Here is a 16,803-nt window from a genome sequence, read left to right as displayed (position 1 = left end):
TGCCCGAGAACCGCCCTCCCACTCCAGAGCAGACCTAACCTGACCCAACACCCCCTCGCCTCAACCCAACCACACTCATTTTCCTTTGTACCAGTGAGAGTTTCCCCCCAAATCCAATTGGCTTCAGCTTTGTAAGGGCTCCTTGCTGCCAAACATTCCAGTGCCTAGGTTGCTGCTGGATGGTCCATATGGTTTGATTCCTTTCAGACCTTTTAGTGGTTTAATACAATGGAGTGGGATTACAAAGGATAAATGGCATAGAAACGGGCCATTAGTTCAAACCATTTGCTGCCTCCCACACCATCTCGACTCTTCCCCCTCATACATTCCCCACCCCCATTCCTCCCCCTACCATCCCAACTTGCCTCCCAGTGCGGACAGGAGATCCTCTCCTCTCCGCTCACACCCAGAGCACGCCCACCCTGACTGCAAAGTCTTGAAGGACAAAAACCTGAAGGATAACTCCATTAAAGACCTGGGTCCGGGGTTCTCCATTCTGGAGTCTTAGTGCTCCCGTCAGTGGAGAATCGGGACTGGTTTCCGCTGGCACTAGCAGCGTTGCCCAGGTGCAGGTCTCTTTCCTTAACCATGTAAATATATGCACGGTGGAGAGCTTACCGGATTTTGTCATTTTGAGCAGGCTGCAGATCCTGAGATCTTCTCCCCCAACAAGACTAATCCTGCTCCCCCCCTCACAAGGATCCCACCACCTCCACCACAGGAATAACAGGTAACCCCTTCACAGCACGCATGCATGAGTGACCCGACACTGATTGACTGCTCCTCACCACATCAAAAGGGTCCAAGCAATTTCACTTCCTCTTTTTCACAGCAGAAACCACTTAACTGCTTTTGATGTGGTGAGGAGCTGTCAATCATAGCAAGAGTGTTTATAAACATTGTGGTTCGCATCAAAGCAGGGTAATCAAAATTCATTCACGCATGGAGGGAAAGATAAATAAACAATCCATCATGCACCTGTGTCTGGGCCAATAAAACTGCCAATCACTGGCTACTGAAATGTATTGCTGCATGAGTTGAAAGGAAGATTTAGATTTCAAAGGCTTCCAGGGATTTGAAGCCCTTTCAAATATACTTGGCCTTCCCGGAAGCCACTGACACTTGTAACAGCTGCTGCTTTATAACAGCTGCTGTTTTCAAGATTTCTGTCTGAGACAGCAGATTTAGGAAAGGCTAAGTGAAAATGCAGTGATTGTTTACTGCACTGCCTGGACTGCTCTTCAGCTTTCAGGCAGGGGGGTCTGGCGGGGGGGGGGGGGGGGGGGGGGGGTGATGGAGTGACTGGTGGAGGGTCTCTGATGGGGGAGTCTCAATGGAGGGATCCAATCCCCAATACATTTGGGGGACCCGCTCTGAAACCTGGCAGCAGCTGAGGGGTATTTCATCAATAATCTGATCCCCTGACCTCCCTTAGGTTCCACCGTGCCAGGACTACCCTTGGCCAACCTTGCACCGAAGCCCACCTGGTGGAGTTCCCGATGAGGGTTTCAGAGCATCACGATGGGGGAAGGGGGAGCAGCGAGGCTCATGTTTCAAGTCTGTTAATTGCATGCATATGGATGCTTTACTTTAATTTACATGTTCCCGCCGATGTGGGGCGGGTCACGCTCTGCAGCCACCGGCGGGGAAATGGCGCCAAATCCTGTTCTTCAGGGGACGTCCATTCTCCGCCCGATTAGGAATCCCAATACTGGCGGCAGAATCCACCTCCTGGTATATGAAGGATAGTTCAAAAGGCCTCTTTATCAGTGCTGTATCATTCCAGGATTATATGAAGACCAGTCAAGTTCTCTGCAGTGTCATGGCCAGCATTTCTCCTTCAGCCAATATCACTAAAAAACAGCTGATCTGGTCATCAAATTTAGAGTACCCAATTAATTTTTTTCCAATTAAGGGGCAATGTAACATGGCCAATCCACCCAGCCTGCACATCTTTGGGTTGTGGGGGTGAAACCCATGCAAACACAGGGAGAATGTGCAAACTCCACATGGACAGTGACCCAGGGCCAGGAGTCATCGTCATACTTTTGTTTGTGGGAGGATGCTGTGTACCAATTGGCTGCCACCTTTACTATATTACAGATGGTGACTGCAATGTCTGGAAGGTGCTTTAATTGTTGGGGGTCACAAACAGAACTGGACTGATTCAAGACTTTTCTTTCACTTTTAAAATCTGTGTCAATTACAAAGGCAAGGCTGCTGCTGCTGGGCATTCAAAGTTGTTCAGGGTCACCTTCCAACCTCTCCGCCATCATCCATCGCCATCCACCCTCATCAACTATTGTATTGAATTGCTAAATATTAATTTTGGAAAGACAATCACTAATGTGGCGTCAGCTAGCTGTTTTGCAGGTTTGAACTTGACTGAGGTCTTTTAGTAGGTAATTCTGAAAGACACTCACCATCACATAGGCTGGATTTATCAAGAAAAATACTTTCACTTTCAGCCAAAGAGGATTTCATAAAACGTAATTACAATATAAAACTGCTGGGGTCTTTTTTTCCGGTCTAAATGTATTTTTTATGTTTCACTACCACTTAAGCGTGACTTTTGTGCCAATAGCGCTTACGTGTGTCACAATACTTTTTGCTGGTTCACAGAGCTTGATATCTAGTCTGAAAGCAGTAGTAGGGGGAAAGGCTGGAACTAGGGAAGTGGCAACAGAGCACTTAGAAAATCATAGTGTGACTGGGCAGGTGTATGAAAGGGAAATCATGTTTGATAAAGTTGTCAGTTCTTCGAAGCTTTGAGTAGCAGGATTGATAAGGGGAGCCAGTAGATGTAGTACATTTAGATTTGCAAAAGGCATTCGATAACTTGTCACATAAGGGGTTCTTACACAAAATTAGGGCTCGAGGAATTGGGGCCAATATGTTAGCAGGAATTGGTTAATGAACAAAAACAGAGAGCAGGAATACAAGGGCAATTTCTGGCTTGGTGGGATGTAACATGTGGGATTCCACAGGCCTCAGCTATTTATAATGAATAGCAATGAGTTCGATGAGGGGAGAGAGTGGAATGTATCTAGCTTACTGACGGTACAAAGCTAAATGGGAAATGAAGCTGCAGGGGGGCTGTAGCCTAAAGGAATACAGGCAGGTTAAGAGAATGAACAAGAATGAGACAGATGGAGGAGTCTGAAGTTATCCACTTTGATAGGAAAATAGAGAAGTGGAATATTTTACTATGAGAGGCTGAGAAACTTTGGTATTCAGAAGTATCCTTGTACAGGGATCACAGAGAGCTACCATGAATAATAATTAGAAAAGCAAATGTTATGTTAACTTTATTACAAGGAGATTATAGTATAATAGTCAAGCATTTTTACTAAAATTGTAAAGGACCTTAGTGAGAATATCTAGAGTATTGTGTACAGCCATGGGCCGGGATTCTCCAAAATCCCGGCCAAGTGTTAACGCCGGCGTCAAAACTGGCGCGAGCGACTCCGGCATCAACGGGCCTCCAGGCCCAGGCATTCACCTCTTCCCAGTGGGCTAGAATGGTGCAGGAATGCTGTCCACTCGAAAGCCGGCACATCACGGCCGGTGCGGGTACGCGCATGCAAGCCATGGCTGCCGTGGGACCGCGCATGCGCGTGGGTTGCCATCTCCGCGCCGGCCCCTGGGAAATATGACAGAGTCCGACAGGGGCCCGGCGCGGAGGAACATAGGCACTCCCCGGAATTGGCCCACTCACCAATCGGTAGGCTCCAATCGCGGGCCTGGCCACTGTGGAGTCCCCTCCCGGAGTCGTATCCCCTGCCTCCCCCACACCAGAATGGCCCCCGCAGCCAGAACCCCGAGGTCCCGCCGGGTAGGAACATACATAGACCACGCCGGCGGGACGCGGCTGAACTCGGCGGGCGCTCGGTCTGTCGAGGCACGGAGAATCGCTGGGAGGGCTGCCTTCAACGGCCCCGACCGTCGCTGCAGCGACCCCGCGGGCACGATCGGCACCGATTCTCCGGTCACGCCCCCCCCAGCAATTCTCCGACCCAGTGCGGCATCGGAGAATCCCGGTCATGGTCTCCCAGCCTGAGGAAGGGCATGCCTGCTTTAAAGGGGTGAAACGAAGGTGAAGTAGATTGATTCCTGGGACGAGGGAATTGTCAGATGAGGGCAGATTGGTTAGGCCCACGATATTTCGCAGAGTTTAGAAGGATGAGAGGTGATCTCATCCTAATATGTAAAATTCCTAGAGGGCTTGACAGCACAGTGGGGGGAGGGGGAATTTTACCCTCACCCCACAGCAGATCAGGATGGGTTTGGATCAGGTGATCATCTTGCACCTTGTGCGTTATTACTAACAAAGATTTGTGGAAGAGTCAACATTTCCATCATCCTCTGTATGAAGTATTTATTTTCTGACCTCACTTTTATTTCCCCTTTTAATTATCTCAAACTCCATTTCAACACAGATCTCTGTGCAGTCAAAGACATCCATAGCAAGCCATTGTTGAACCTCACAGACAGGTTGATTTGCAAGAATCTAAGAGGGCAGACAGATAAAGAGGGAAGGAGAGAGAGAGAGAAAGAAGACAACAGTCGCAGAACTCGGGTGCGCACTTGTCCTCGGATTGGAACGATGAAGTTTGTGAGGATCTAAATGATGTTGGAAGATTCATCTAGCTTTGGATAGAGGGATAGAGGGATGATCCCCCGGGAACCCCCACTGTGAAAGTCTGTCTGAGGATTAGAAGATTAGAAATTCCCCAGCGGGAATAGGGAAAAAAGAAGCACGCCATTAGAAGCTGAGAATACCTTTGTACTGGTTCCTGAAGAATGCATGATTCATTTGAGGAACTAGGAAAGAATAACATTGGAGGAGGATTTTTGGTCATTTTAAAAGTTAAATGGAGAAACTTTCTGTAGTTTAGACTGTTAGTTGCCGACTGAAATAATGTTTAGTCAATGTTGCTTCTGAATTACTCCAGTGCATAAGGAAGCTATTCGGCCCATTGAGTCTGCACCAATCCTCTGAAAGGATGCTACCTAGGTCAACACCCCAGCCTACCCCGCTTTATCCTCATAACTTGATCTGCACATCCCTGGACACAAAGGAGAAATTCAGCATGGTTAATCCACCCAACCTGCACATCTTTGGACTATGGGAAGAAATCGGAGCATCCGGAGGAAACCCATGCAGACAGTGGGAGAAAGTGCAAACTTCAGACCGGCAGTCGCCCAAGGCCAGAATTGAACCCGGGTCCCTGAGGCTGTAGAGGCAGCAGTGTTAAGCACCATGCCACCATGCCGTTTCCTTGCTGCAATAAAAGCCTTAAAATGTGAAATATTTTCATGTGATCCTTTTAGTCAGTCATTGGAAATTCAAATGTCTTTTTTAAACCTACTAGTCTTTATGGGAGTCATAACGCAGCTGTCAGATCATCGGCATTACAACTAAAAACCAACCATTTGTTGGATTTTCAAAGTTGTGCCTGAGAAAATAGGTTTAAACAGATTGAAAGAGAAATCTCTCTTCACTCAACACAAACATTTTCCCACTTAAGCTTGGAAAATGCATTTGTACAACGCCAGGTATATCCTCTATCTCACTGTTATGAAGCTACTCACTTTTCATTTTGTCACAGCAGCTTTCTTGTTGCATTACAAAACAGAATGCCTGTAGCCAATATGTAATATTCAGCACACAAAAAGTAGGAAGTAATTGGCAGAAAGCCAGGCCTAATTTAATCTACTTGTCAGGAAAGTCTTTAGATATGCGTTTCTATATTATTCCTTTATTTGCAGAACAAACATGTTTCTCTGGCCCACTGTTCCCTCTACATATTAACCTACTGACTAGAATATAACTTTGTGTTAATATAGCCTTCCATTTTTAACTTGGAAACTCAATATATGTGTAAGGGAAGTATTCCTCTGCAAGGGCTGTGAATCAGGATTTTGGAAATCTAAGATCAGCGGTAGATCTTTCTACCGTTAATTGGTAGAAAGCAGCTTAATTGAAATTCCAACCATCTGCCAACTCTTTGAAATATGTGCCACATACTAATCTCGGCAGCCAGGTAGTGGCAGAGATTGATCCAAGCAGCCGCCAACTTTTGATGGTCTAAAATGTAAGACGGGAGGATTAGTTTCCCTGACTTTAATCGGTGGAAAACACTTTCCCTTGTATCGCTGAAAAACGCAGGCTCCGCGCTACATTCGTTTTTCATGAATGGCTGCGGTTGCCAAATTTTCAGAAGATTATTGTCATTTCTGTCTCTCTTCAAACTGTGCCTGCGGCCATTGACCAGTTTTCCAGGAATACTGATAGCTGGCAGTATAAACTGCTCCTGAAATAATGCAGCTTGTGTCAGGTTAGCTTTTCAGGTCAACGACCTTTCATCAGAATCGAAAGGCCATCAACCTGAAGAATGGGGCTCAATCATTTTCTGGGGTCGATTTCGGTGGCGTGAGAGCAGCTGGTTAGTCAGTTTCAGCGGGAGCATTGCGGAAGGAGGGTGCTGGGAGGTAAGTCAACCTTTAAAAGCACTTCTCTTTGCAGGGGCAGGCCAGTCGATTTCGGTGGCGTGAGAGCAGCTGGTTAGTCAGTTTCAGCGGGAGCATTGCGGAAGGAGGGTGCTGGGAGGTAAGTCAACCTTTAAAAGCACTTCTCTTTGCAGGGGCAGGCCAGTCGATTTCGGTGGCGTGAGAGCAGCTGGTTAGTCAGTTTCAGCGGGAGCATTGCGGAAGGAGGGTGCTGGGAGGTAAGTCAACCTTTAAAAGCACTTCTCTTTGCAGGGGCAGGCCAGTCGATTTCGGTGGCGTGAGAGCAGCTGGTTAGTCAGTTTCAGCGGGAGCATTGCGGAAGGAGGGTGCTGGGAGGTAAGTCAACCTTTAAAAGCACTTCTCTTTGCAGGGGCAGGCCAGTCGATTTCGGCGGCGTGAGAGCAGCTGGTGAGTGGTGAGTCAGTTTCAGCAGGAGCTGAGACTTTTTCTCTTTTCTTTAAATTAGTTTTTTAGGCGGGATCAGGAAGTCGACCCGCGGACGTCTGGGAAGACCCTCACCAATAAATTCTGGTGGAGAGGAAACCCGAGACACTACACGTGTAGTGTCTCCCACCCGCCCTCCTCCTCTAACCTAATAATAAAACCCATTGGTCTGAGGTAAGTACCATATTTTTATTATATTATTATTATTTTTTATAAAAATTTAATTTAGTTGTTAGCCAGATCTTGGTAGAAAGTTAGAGGAATGGCAGGGAAGGGAGTACAATGTTCCTCCTGCAGGATGTTTGAGGTGAGGGATGCAGTTAGTGTCCCTGCTGATTTTACCTGCAGGAAGTGCTGCCATCTCCAGCTCCTCCAAGACCGAGTTAGGGAACTGGAGCTGGAGTTGGAAGAACTTCGGATCATTCGGGAGGCAGAAGGGGTCATAGATAGCAGCTTCAGGGAATTAGTTACACCAAAGATTGGAGATAGGTGGGTAACTGTAAGAGGGACTGGGAAAAAACAGTCAGTGCAGGGATCCCCTGCGGTCGTTCCCCTGAGAAACAAGTATACCGCTTTGGATACTTGTGGGGGGGACGACTTACCAGGGGTAAGCCATGGGGTACGGGCCTCTGGCACGGAGTCTGTCCCTGTTGCTCAGAAGGGAAGGGGGGAGAGGAGCAGAGCATTAGTAATTGGGGACTCTATAGTCAGGGGCACAGATAGGAGATTTTGTGGGAGCGTGAGAGACTCACGTTTGGTATGTTGCCTCCCAGGTGCAAGGGTACGTGATGTCTCGGATCGTGTTTTCCGGGTCCTTAGGGGGGAGGGGGAGCAGCCCCAAGTCGTGGTCCACATTGGCACCAACGACATAGGTAGGAAAGGGGACAAGGATGTCAGGCAGGCTTTCAGGGAGCTAGGATGGAAGCTCAGAACTAGAACAAACAGAGTTGTTATCTCTGGGTTGTTGCCCGTGCCACGTGATAGTGAGATGAGGAATAGGGAGAGAGAGCATTTAAACACGTGGCTACAGGGATGGTGCAGGCGGGAGGGTTTCAGATTTTTGGATAACTGGGGCTCTTTCTGGGGAAGGTGGGACCTCTACAGACAGGATGGTCTACATCTGAACCTGAGGGGCACAAATATCCTGGGGGGGAGATTTGTTAGTGCTCTTTGGGGGGGTTTAAACTAATGCAGCAGGGGCATGGGAACCTGGATTGTAGTTTTAGGGTAAGGGAGAATGAGAGTATAGAGGTCAGGAGCACAGATTTGACGTCGCAGGAGGGGGCCAGCGTTCAGGTAGGTGGTTTGAAGTGTGTCTACTTCAATGCCAGGAGTATACGAAACAAGGTAGGGGAACTGGCAGCGTGGGTTGGTACCTGGGACTTCGATGTTGTGGCCATTTCGGAGACATGGATAGAGCAGGGACAGGAATGGATGTTGCAGGTTCCGGGGTTTAGGTGTTTTAGTAAGCTCAGAGAAGGAGGCAAAAGAGGGGGAGGTGTGGCGCTGCTAGTCAAGAGCAGTATTACGGTGGCGGAGAGGATGCTAGATGGGGACTCTTCTTCCGAGGTAGTATTGGCTGAAGTTAGAAACAGGAAAGGAGAGGTCACCCTGTTGGGAGTTTTTTATAGGCCTCCTAATAGTTCTAGGGATGTAGAGGAAAGGATGGCGAAGATGATTCTGGATATGAGCGAAAGTAACAGGGTAGTTATTATGGGAGACTTTAACTTTCCAAATATTGACTGGAAAAGATATAGTTCGAGTACAATAGATGGGTCGTTTTTTGTACAGTGTGTGCAGGAGGGTTTCCTGAAACAATATGTTGACAGGCCAACAAGAGGTGAGGCCACGTTGGATTTGGTTTTGGGTAATGAACCAGGCCAGGTGTTGGATTTGGAGGTAGGAGAGCACTTTGGGGACAGTGACCACAATTCGGTGACGTTTACGTTAATGATGGAAAGGGATAAGTATACACCGCAGGGCAAGAGTTATAGCTGGGGGAAGGGCAATTATGATGCCATTAGACGTGACTTGGGGGGGATAAGGTGGAGAAGTAGGCTGCAAGTGTTGGGCACACTGGATAAGTGGGGCTTGTTCAAGGATCAGCTACTGCGTGTTCTTGATAAGTATGTACCGGTCAGACAGGGAGGAAGGCGTCGAGCGAGGGAACCGTGGTTTACCAGGGAAGTGGAATCTCTTGTTAAGAGGAAGAAGGAGGCCTATGTGAAGATGAAGTGTGAAGTTTCGGTTGGGGCGATGGATAGTTACAAGGTAGCGAGGAAGGATCTAAAGAGAGAGCTAAGACGAGCAAGGAGGGGACATGAGAAGTATTTGGCAGGAAGGATCAAGGAAAACCCAAAAGCTTTCTATAGGTATGTCAGGAATAAGCGAATGACTAGGGAAAGAGTAGGACCAGTCAAGGACAGGGATGGGAAATTGTGTGTGGAGTCTGAAGAGATAGGCGAGATACTAAATGAATATTTTTCGTCAGTATTCACTCAGGAAAAAGATAATGTTGTGGAGGAGAATGCTGAGTCCCAGGCTAATAGAATAGATGGCATTGAGGTATGTAGGGAAGAGGTGTTGGCAATTCTGGACAGGCTGAAAATAGATAAGTCCCCGGGACCTGATGGGATTTATCCTAGGATTCTATGGGAGGCCAGGGAAGAGATTGCTGGACCTTTGGCTTTGATTTTTATGTCATCATTGGCTACAGGAATAGTGCCAGAGGACTGGAGGACAGCAAATGTGGTCCCTTTGTTCAAAAAGGGGAGCAGAGACAACCCCGGCAACTATAGACCGGTGAGCCTCACGTCTGTAGTGGGTAAAGTCTTGGAGGGGATTATAAGGGACAAGATTTATAATCATCTAGATAGGAATGATATGATCAGGGATAGTCAGCATGGCTTTGTGAAGGGTAGGTCATGCCTCACAAACCTTATTGAGTTCTTTGAGAAGGTGACTGAACAGGTAGACGAGGGTAGAGCAGTTGATGTGGTGTATATGGATTTCAGCAAAGCGTTTGATAAGGTTCCCCACGGTAGGCTATTGCAAAAAATACGGAGGCTGGGGATTGAGGGTGATTTAGAGATGTGGATCAGAAATTGGCTAGCTGAAAGAAGACAGAGGGTGGTGGTTGATGGGAAATGTTCAGAATGGAGTACAGTCACAAGTGGAGTACCACAAGGATCTGTTCTGGGGCCGTTGCTGTTTGTCATTTTTATCAATGACCTAGAGGAAGGCACAGAAGGGTGGGTGAGTAAATTTGCAGATGATACTAAAGTCGGTGGTGTTGTCGATAGTGTGGAAGGATGTAGCAGGTTACAGAGGGATATAGATAAGCTGCAGAGCTGGGCTGAGAGGTGGCAAATGGAGTTTAATGTAGAGAAGTGTGAGGTGATTCACTTTGGAAGGAATAACAGGAATGCGGAATATTTGGCTAATGGTAAAGTTCTTGAAAGTGTGGCTGAGCAGAGGGATCTAGGTGTCCATGTACATAGATCCCTGAAAGTTGCCACCCAGGTTGATAGGGTTGTGAAGAAGGCCTATGGAGTGTTGGCCTTTATTGGTAGAGGGATTGAGTTCCGGAGTCGAGAGGTCATGTTGCAGCTGTACAGAACTCTGGTCCGGCCGCATTTGGAGTATTGCGTACAGTTCTGGTCACCGCATTATAGGAAGGACGTGGAGGCTTTGGAGCGGGTGCAGAGGAGATTTACCAGGATGTTGCCTGGTATGGAGGGAAAATCTTATGAGGAAAGGCTGACGGACTTGAGGTTGTTTTCGTTGGAGAGAAGAAGGCTAAGAGGAGACTTAATAGAGGCATACAAAATGATCAGGGGGTTGGATAGGGTGGACAGTGAGAGCCTTCTCCCGCGGATGGATATGGCTGGCACGAGGGGACATAACTTTAAACTGAGGGGTAATAGATATAGGACAGAGGTCAGAGGTAGGTTCTTTACGCAAAGAGTAGTGAGGCCGTGGAATGCCCTACCTGCTACAGTAGTGAACTCGCCAACATTGAGGGCATTTAAAAGTTTATTGGATAAACATATGGATGATAATGGCATAGTGTAGGTTAGATGGCTTTTGTTTCGGTGCAACATCGTGGGCCGAAGGGCCTGTACTGCGCTGTATTGTTCTATGTTCTATGTTCTATGGGGTCATAGCAGCATGGTCATTTCAGGGTCCCGACCCTGCGTGACAACTGTGTCATGCACATTTCCTGATCCTTGATTGAAAGGCTGATTAGTGGGCTCCCAGAAGCTGGAGGATCAATGGTTTGTCCTGCAGCACTGAAGAAGCTGCATTCTGTTGGTGAGCACAAAGGAGAGAGAGGGTACCTCAAAATTATCACAGCTTTCCAAGCCGTCCTCACGTAACCTGTGACCATTTAAAAGTTGGTGCGGGGTGGGAGGAAGGGGAGGAGATTAATTAAATAGTGAAATGGAGCACGGACTCCATTTGTATATCTGCCCTCAGGCAGCTAACTCCTGACCGGACAGAATATAGGGACCAGCTAAGAATAACAAAACAATTTGTAACAAAGGAAAATTTAGAGCATGAAGGAGAGCTAGATAGTAATATAAGGACTGGTAGCAAGATTTGTGATAGATAATTAAGTGAGAAAAAAGTTAACAAAGCGAGCACTGGTCCACTCGAAAGTTGGTCTGTCTGGGGAAATGATAATGGAAAGTCGAGCCATGACGGATCAATTTATTAGGAATTTTGCACGGTCTTCACTACAGAAGATACATGTGGGCCGGGATTCTCCCGGGAGAACCGGTGCCAACCACTCCAGCGTGTACGGCCCCCGAAAGTGAGGAATTCTCAGCACTTTCGGGGGCTAGGTGGACGCCGGAGGGGTTGGTGCGCTCCAGCCGGTGGCAAAGGGACAGCGTGATCTCACGCTTGCGCGGAACCGCCGCCGTGGTTCCGCACATGCGCAGACCGGCCTGCGTATTATGGCGCGGGGGTTATCTTCCACTGTGCCACCGTGCCGGCCAAAATGCTTGAATTAAGTCCATCCGGATCCAGGGATTTGTCAGCCCGCAACCCCAACCATGGCCGGCACAGAAGGAAGAAGTGCCCCCACGGAACAGGCCCACCCGCAGATCGGTGGGCCCCGATCGCGAGCCAGGCCACAATGGGGGCCCCTCCGGGGTCGGATCCCCACCCCCCCGAGGACCGCCCCCGCCGACTTGCCTGCCAGGTCCCGCCAGTCCGTGAGCTGAGTGATTCACGCCGGCGGGACTGGCCCAAAACGGACGGCTGCTCGGCCCATTAGGGCCCGGAGAATTGCCAGCCGGCATGGCGTGAATCCCGCAACCGCCCGAAAAACAGCGCCGGAGACTACGACAGCCGGGATTCACGCTGCCCCCCGGGGATTCTCTGACCCGGCGGAGGGTCGGAGAATCCCACCAGTGAAATCCCAGTAATAGCTGTAAATCAGGAAATGGAAGGGATGGAGGAAATCAGGAAAGTTACATTCACTAGGGAAGTGGCATTGAGCAAATTGTTGGGGCTGCAGGCTGACAAATCCCTGGATCCGGATGGTCTTAATTCAAGCATTTTGGGTGGCACGGTGGCACAGTGGTTAGCACTGCTGCCTCACAGCTCCAGGGACCCGGGTTCAATTCTCGCCTCAGGTGACTGTCTGTGTGGAGTTTGCACTTTCTCCCTGTATCTGCGTGGGTTTCCTCGGGTGCTCCGGTTTCCTCCCACAGTGCAAAGTTGTGCAGGTGAGGTGGATTGGCCATGTTAAATTGCCCCTTAGTGTCCAAAAGGTCACATGGGGTTACTGAGTTACGGAAATAGGGTGGAGGCATGGACTTAAGTAGTGTGTCTTTCCAAGGGCCAGTGCAGACTTGATGGGCCTTATGGCCTCCTTCTGCGCTGTAAATTCTATGATCTATGATCTTAAAATAAGTGGCTCTGGAAATGGTTGATGCATTAGTTTTAATTTGCCAAAATTTCCTAGATTCGGGGATGAGATTGGAAAGTTCTTTGAAGGAGTTATATGTGCTGTGATAAAGGGCAACCAGTAGATGTGCTGGGTGGGATTTTCCGTGCAATCCCCCGTATATTGCACGGCGGCGGAGGCAGCCTGTCATTGGCCGGCAGTGGAATCGTCCAGTCCTGCCGCTGTTAATGGGGTTTCCTGTTGAATGCACCCCTCGCTGCGAGAAACCCACGGCAGGGGTGCGCAGTCAGCGGGACCAGAAGATCTCACCGGTGTGAATGTCAGGAAGTTCCAGCCACTGTTTCCAGATTACTGTTGAAAATAAACACTCATTATCGAGGGGGAAACGTATTGGCATTGGCTGGATAACAGAAAACAGAGAGTTGGCATAAATGGCTTTTTCTCTGTTTGGGAGGGTGTGGCGAGTGGTCAAGGATCAGTACTGGAGCCTCAACCTGTTACAATTTATATCAACAATTTGGATGAAAGGACCAAAGATATGGTTGGAAAGTTTAGAACAAAGAACAATATGGCACAGGAACAGGCTCTTCGGCCCTCCAAGCCTGCACCGATCACGTGTCCTATCGCGACCAACCGACTGTATCCTTCGATACGCTATCTGTTCATGTGTCTATCCAGATAAGTCTTAAAGGTCGCTAACGTATCGACATCAACCACATCACTTGGCAGTGCATACCAGGCCACCACCACCCTCTGTGCAAAAAACTTCCCCTGCACATCTCCGCTGAACCTTTCCCCCCTCACCTTGAACTTGTGCCGTCTTATAATTGTCATTTCCGCCCTGGGAAAAAGCCTCCAACTGTTCACCCTATCTATACCCCTAATAATTTTATGAACTTCTGTCAATATTTACTGACGACACAAAGATAGGTAAATTGTGAAGATGTGGAGAGGATGCTTCCTCTTGTCAGAGAATCGAGAACTCGGGGCACTGTTTAAACATTTGAGGTCGTTCAGGTAAGACAGAGATGAGGAGAAATTTTTTTTGGGTGGGTGATGACTCTCTGCAACTCTCTTCCTCAAAAGGCAATGGATTCTCCCCGTGTTTGCCATGATATGCAAACATGCAGCTAATGAACACATAGGATAGGACAATGAGCAGTCAGGACACTCAAGGGTGGTATCTCACTATAAAAGGGATGACGCACTCACACCCCACCTCTTTCCACAGACGAACATCTACAGAGTGAGACAGAGTGTATCCTCAGCATCACACCCCAGCACATGGCTTAGAGCAAGGCTGGTTCAGTTAGACTGAATTACTACATTTAGATTAGCAGAGAGTCCAACTCATTGAGAACTGTGCTAATAGTTCAATAAAACACATTGAACTCACTTCAAAGTCTGGAGCATCTTTTACTCAAAACTGCATCAAGTGGCAGCTTGTGTTATTCCAAATTACATAACACAACAGTCTTTACGTGGGTTTCGCCTCCACAGCCCAAAGATGTGCAGGCTAGGTGGATTGGCTAGGTGGATCCACCCCTTAATTGGAAAAAATTAATTGGGTACACTAAATTTATTTTAAAAAAGGAAATGGAAGCAGAATCTTTGAATATTTTTAGACCGAGCAAGATAGATTGTTGAATAACAGGGGGTGAAAAGTTATCAGGCATTGGCAGGAATATGGAGTTGAAGTTACAGTTTGGTCAGCCACAGTCGTATTTAATGGTGGAACAGGCTTGAAGGACCGTGGCCTTCTCCTACTCCTTATCATAGAATTTACAGTGCAGAAGGAGGCTATTCATCCCATCAAGTCTGCACCAGCTCTTGGAAAGAGCACCCTACCCAAGGTCAACACCTCCACACTATCCCCATAACCCAGTAACCTCACCCAACACTAAGGGCAATTTTGGTCACTAAGGGCAATTTATCATGGCCAATCCACCTAACCTGCACATCTTTGGACTGTGGGAGGAAACCGGAGCACCCAGAGGAAACCCACGCACACACGGGGAGGATGTGCAGACTCCGCACAGACAGTGACCCAAGCCGGAATCGAACCTGGGACCCTGGAGCTGTGAAGCAATTGTGCTATCCACAAGGCTACCGTGCTGCTCCTATTTCATATGTTTCCGTATTCATGTGTATGTCCTTTCTCTAGCTGGGTTTCGGCCAAAGCAGGGAGGCTGTCCTCTGAACAATCTAAATCCAGATAATCAGGACAAATGCAACAAACGAATTAATCAAACTGGACAAACTCACCCTTGCGCTTTGTCCTGCAATAAGCTGATCATCCTCAGTCTGGACACTGGTCCGGCTACGCACATCATAGTCCTCTTGTTCAAAATCAGAATCATCCTCCAGCTCCTCCGGAGTCTGAATAGGGAGGAAAGGAAGTTATTACTTAACTATATTATTTTCATGGTCTACTTCTGTAAGTGCGCAGATGCCATCAGATTCTCTCACATTAAACAACTGAATAGGGTGGCTATTACATTGTCGAAGGCCGTCATTTTTCTTAAGTAGAGCTGAGACCAGGGCTAATCCCAGGGTTGTCAGACTAAGCTTTGTCCTGGAAGATTTCTGTCTGAGCTCTAATTAATAACAAGCCCAATTTCAAAAAAAAAAACCCATGTAGAATTGCACTGTAAATCCATCTGCTCCAGGGGCTATGAATGCCTGACACACTGCTTTCTAATTCTGCTTCATCTAATGACTTCCTGCTGGCGGTCATTTAATTGCAGAACCTGGGTGTCTCTGAGAAAAATGGTCTCATTTATTTTACTTGAACCTTTTTACGGAAAGTGCAGCAGAAACGTTGGGATGATGTTGAAATGAGGTTGAGATTCAGAGTTTTATCTCCCCATATGCTCCGCTTCGTTACGGGGCATGCTCTCTCTGAAGGGGGAACAGTGGCATAGTGACTATGTGATTGAACTAGTAATCCAGAAGACTGCACTAACAATTCAAGAACATGAGCTCAAATCCCGGTACAGCAGGATTTGAACTGAGTTTTTCACAAAGGTCTGGGAATTTCAAGCTGGTACCAGTAAAGGTGATCACGGAACTGTTGGATTGTTATAAAAATCCAACTGGTTCACTTCAGCAAAAAAACAAATCAGGTTGTCCTAACTTAATTTTATCAATATGTGGCTCCAATCCAAGACCAAGGTGGTTGACCCTTAACTGTCCAAGCAAGCCACTCAGCTGATTTAAAAAGAATATTCTTTCGTGATATGAGGGCATCGCCAAGAAGATTAGCATTTGTTGTCCAGCCCAAATTGTCCTTGAGTTGAGGGTCTTGCTCGGTTAGTTCACAAGGTCAACTGGTTGCTATGGCTCTGGAGCCACATGTAGGCCAGACTGGGTAAGGATGGCAGATCTCCTTCTTGGATTCTTTGTCCCCATTACAGAGTCTAGCTTTCAATTTATTAACTTAATTTAAATTCTGCCAGCTGCCGTGGTGGGATTTGAACCCACATCCCCACAGCATTAGCCTGGGTTTCTGGTAGTGATATTACCACTAAACCACTGTGTCCCCTGAAGTGACTGAATAAGGAAACCCACTACCACCTTCTCAGAGCAAATAAGGCTGGCCAATTAATGCAAGCTTTGCCAACAAAGTTCGCATCCCCAAATTAATTTAAGTTAAAAAAAATGCATCTTCCTTTCTATGTCCTCCCAAACTTCACCACTGACGAACGGCACATGATCAACAACAGTTTTCAAATCATCATCGTCATTCAGTGATATATTATCTGCTGCCATATTAATTCGAAGAAAAGTGAATGATAAAGGCCATATGAATATATTATTAGAGCAAAATAAATTCTGCCAGACCCGTAATAATCGAACAATCTTAGATGGAACACCTCCTCTTTTGTATTTTCTATAGATTTTATACAGAAAAAATGTTGGGATGG

The 16,803-nt window shown here is 47.5% G+C and overlaps 1 protein-coding gene across 3 annotated transcripts in view; it reads right to left on the bottom strand.

Moving 5' to 3' along the window:
* The window catches only part of ctnna2 (catenin (cadherin-associated protein), alpha 2), a 1,959,617-nt gene that overhangs the window by 254,720 nt on the left and 1,688,094 nt on the right, over window positions 1-16,803 (bottom strand). For all 3 annotated transcript variants that reach the window (XM_072497636.1, XM_072497638.1, XM_072497639.1), the window contains one exon: window positions 15,143-15,256. In XM_072497636.1, coding sequence (XP_072353737.1) covers window positions 15,143-15,256 — 114 coding nt within the window. The remainder of the gene's footprint in view (window positions 1-15,142; window positions 15,257-16,803) is intronic.

The sequence above is a fragment of the Scyliorhinus torazame genome, chromosome 3 (genome assembly GCF_047496885.1).
Source record: "Scyliorhinus torazame isolate Kashiwa2021f chromosome 3, sScyTor2.1, whole genome shotgun sequence".
Classification (NCBI taxonomy): Eukaryota; Metazoa; Chordata; class Chondrichthyes; order Carcharhiniformes; family Scyliorhinidae; genus Scyliorhinus; species Scyliorhinus torazame.
This window is presented reverse-complemented; position numbering and strand designations above follow the sequence as displayed.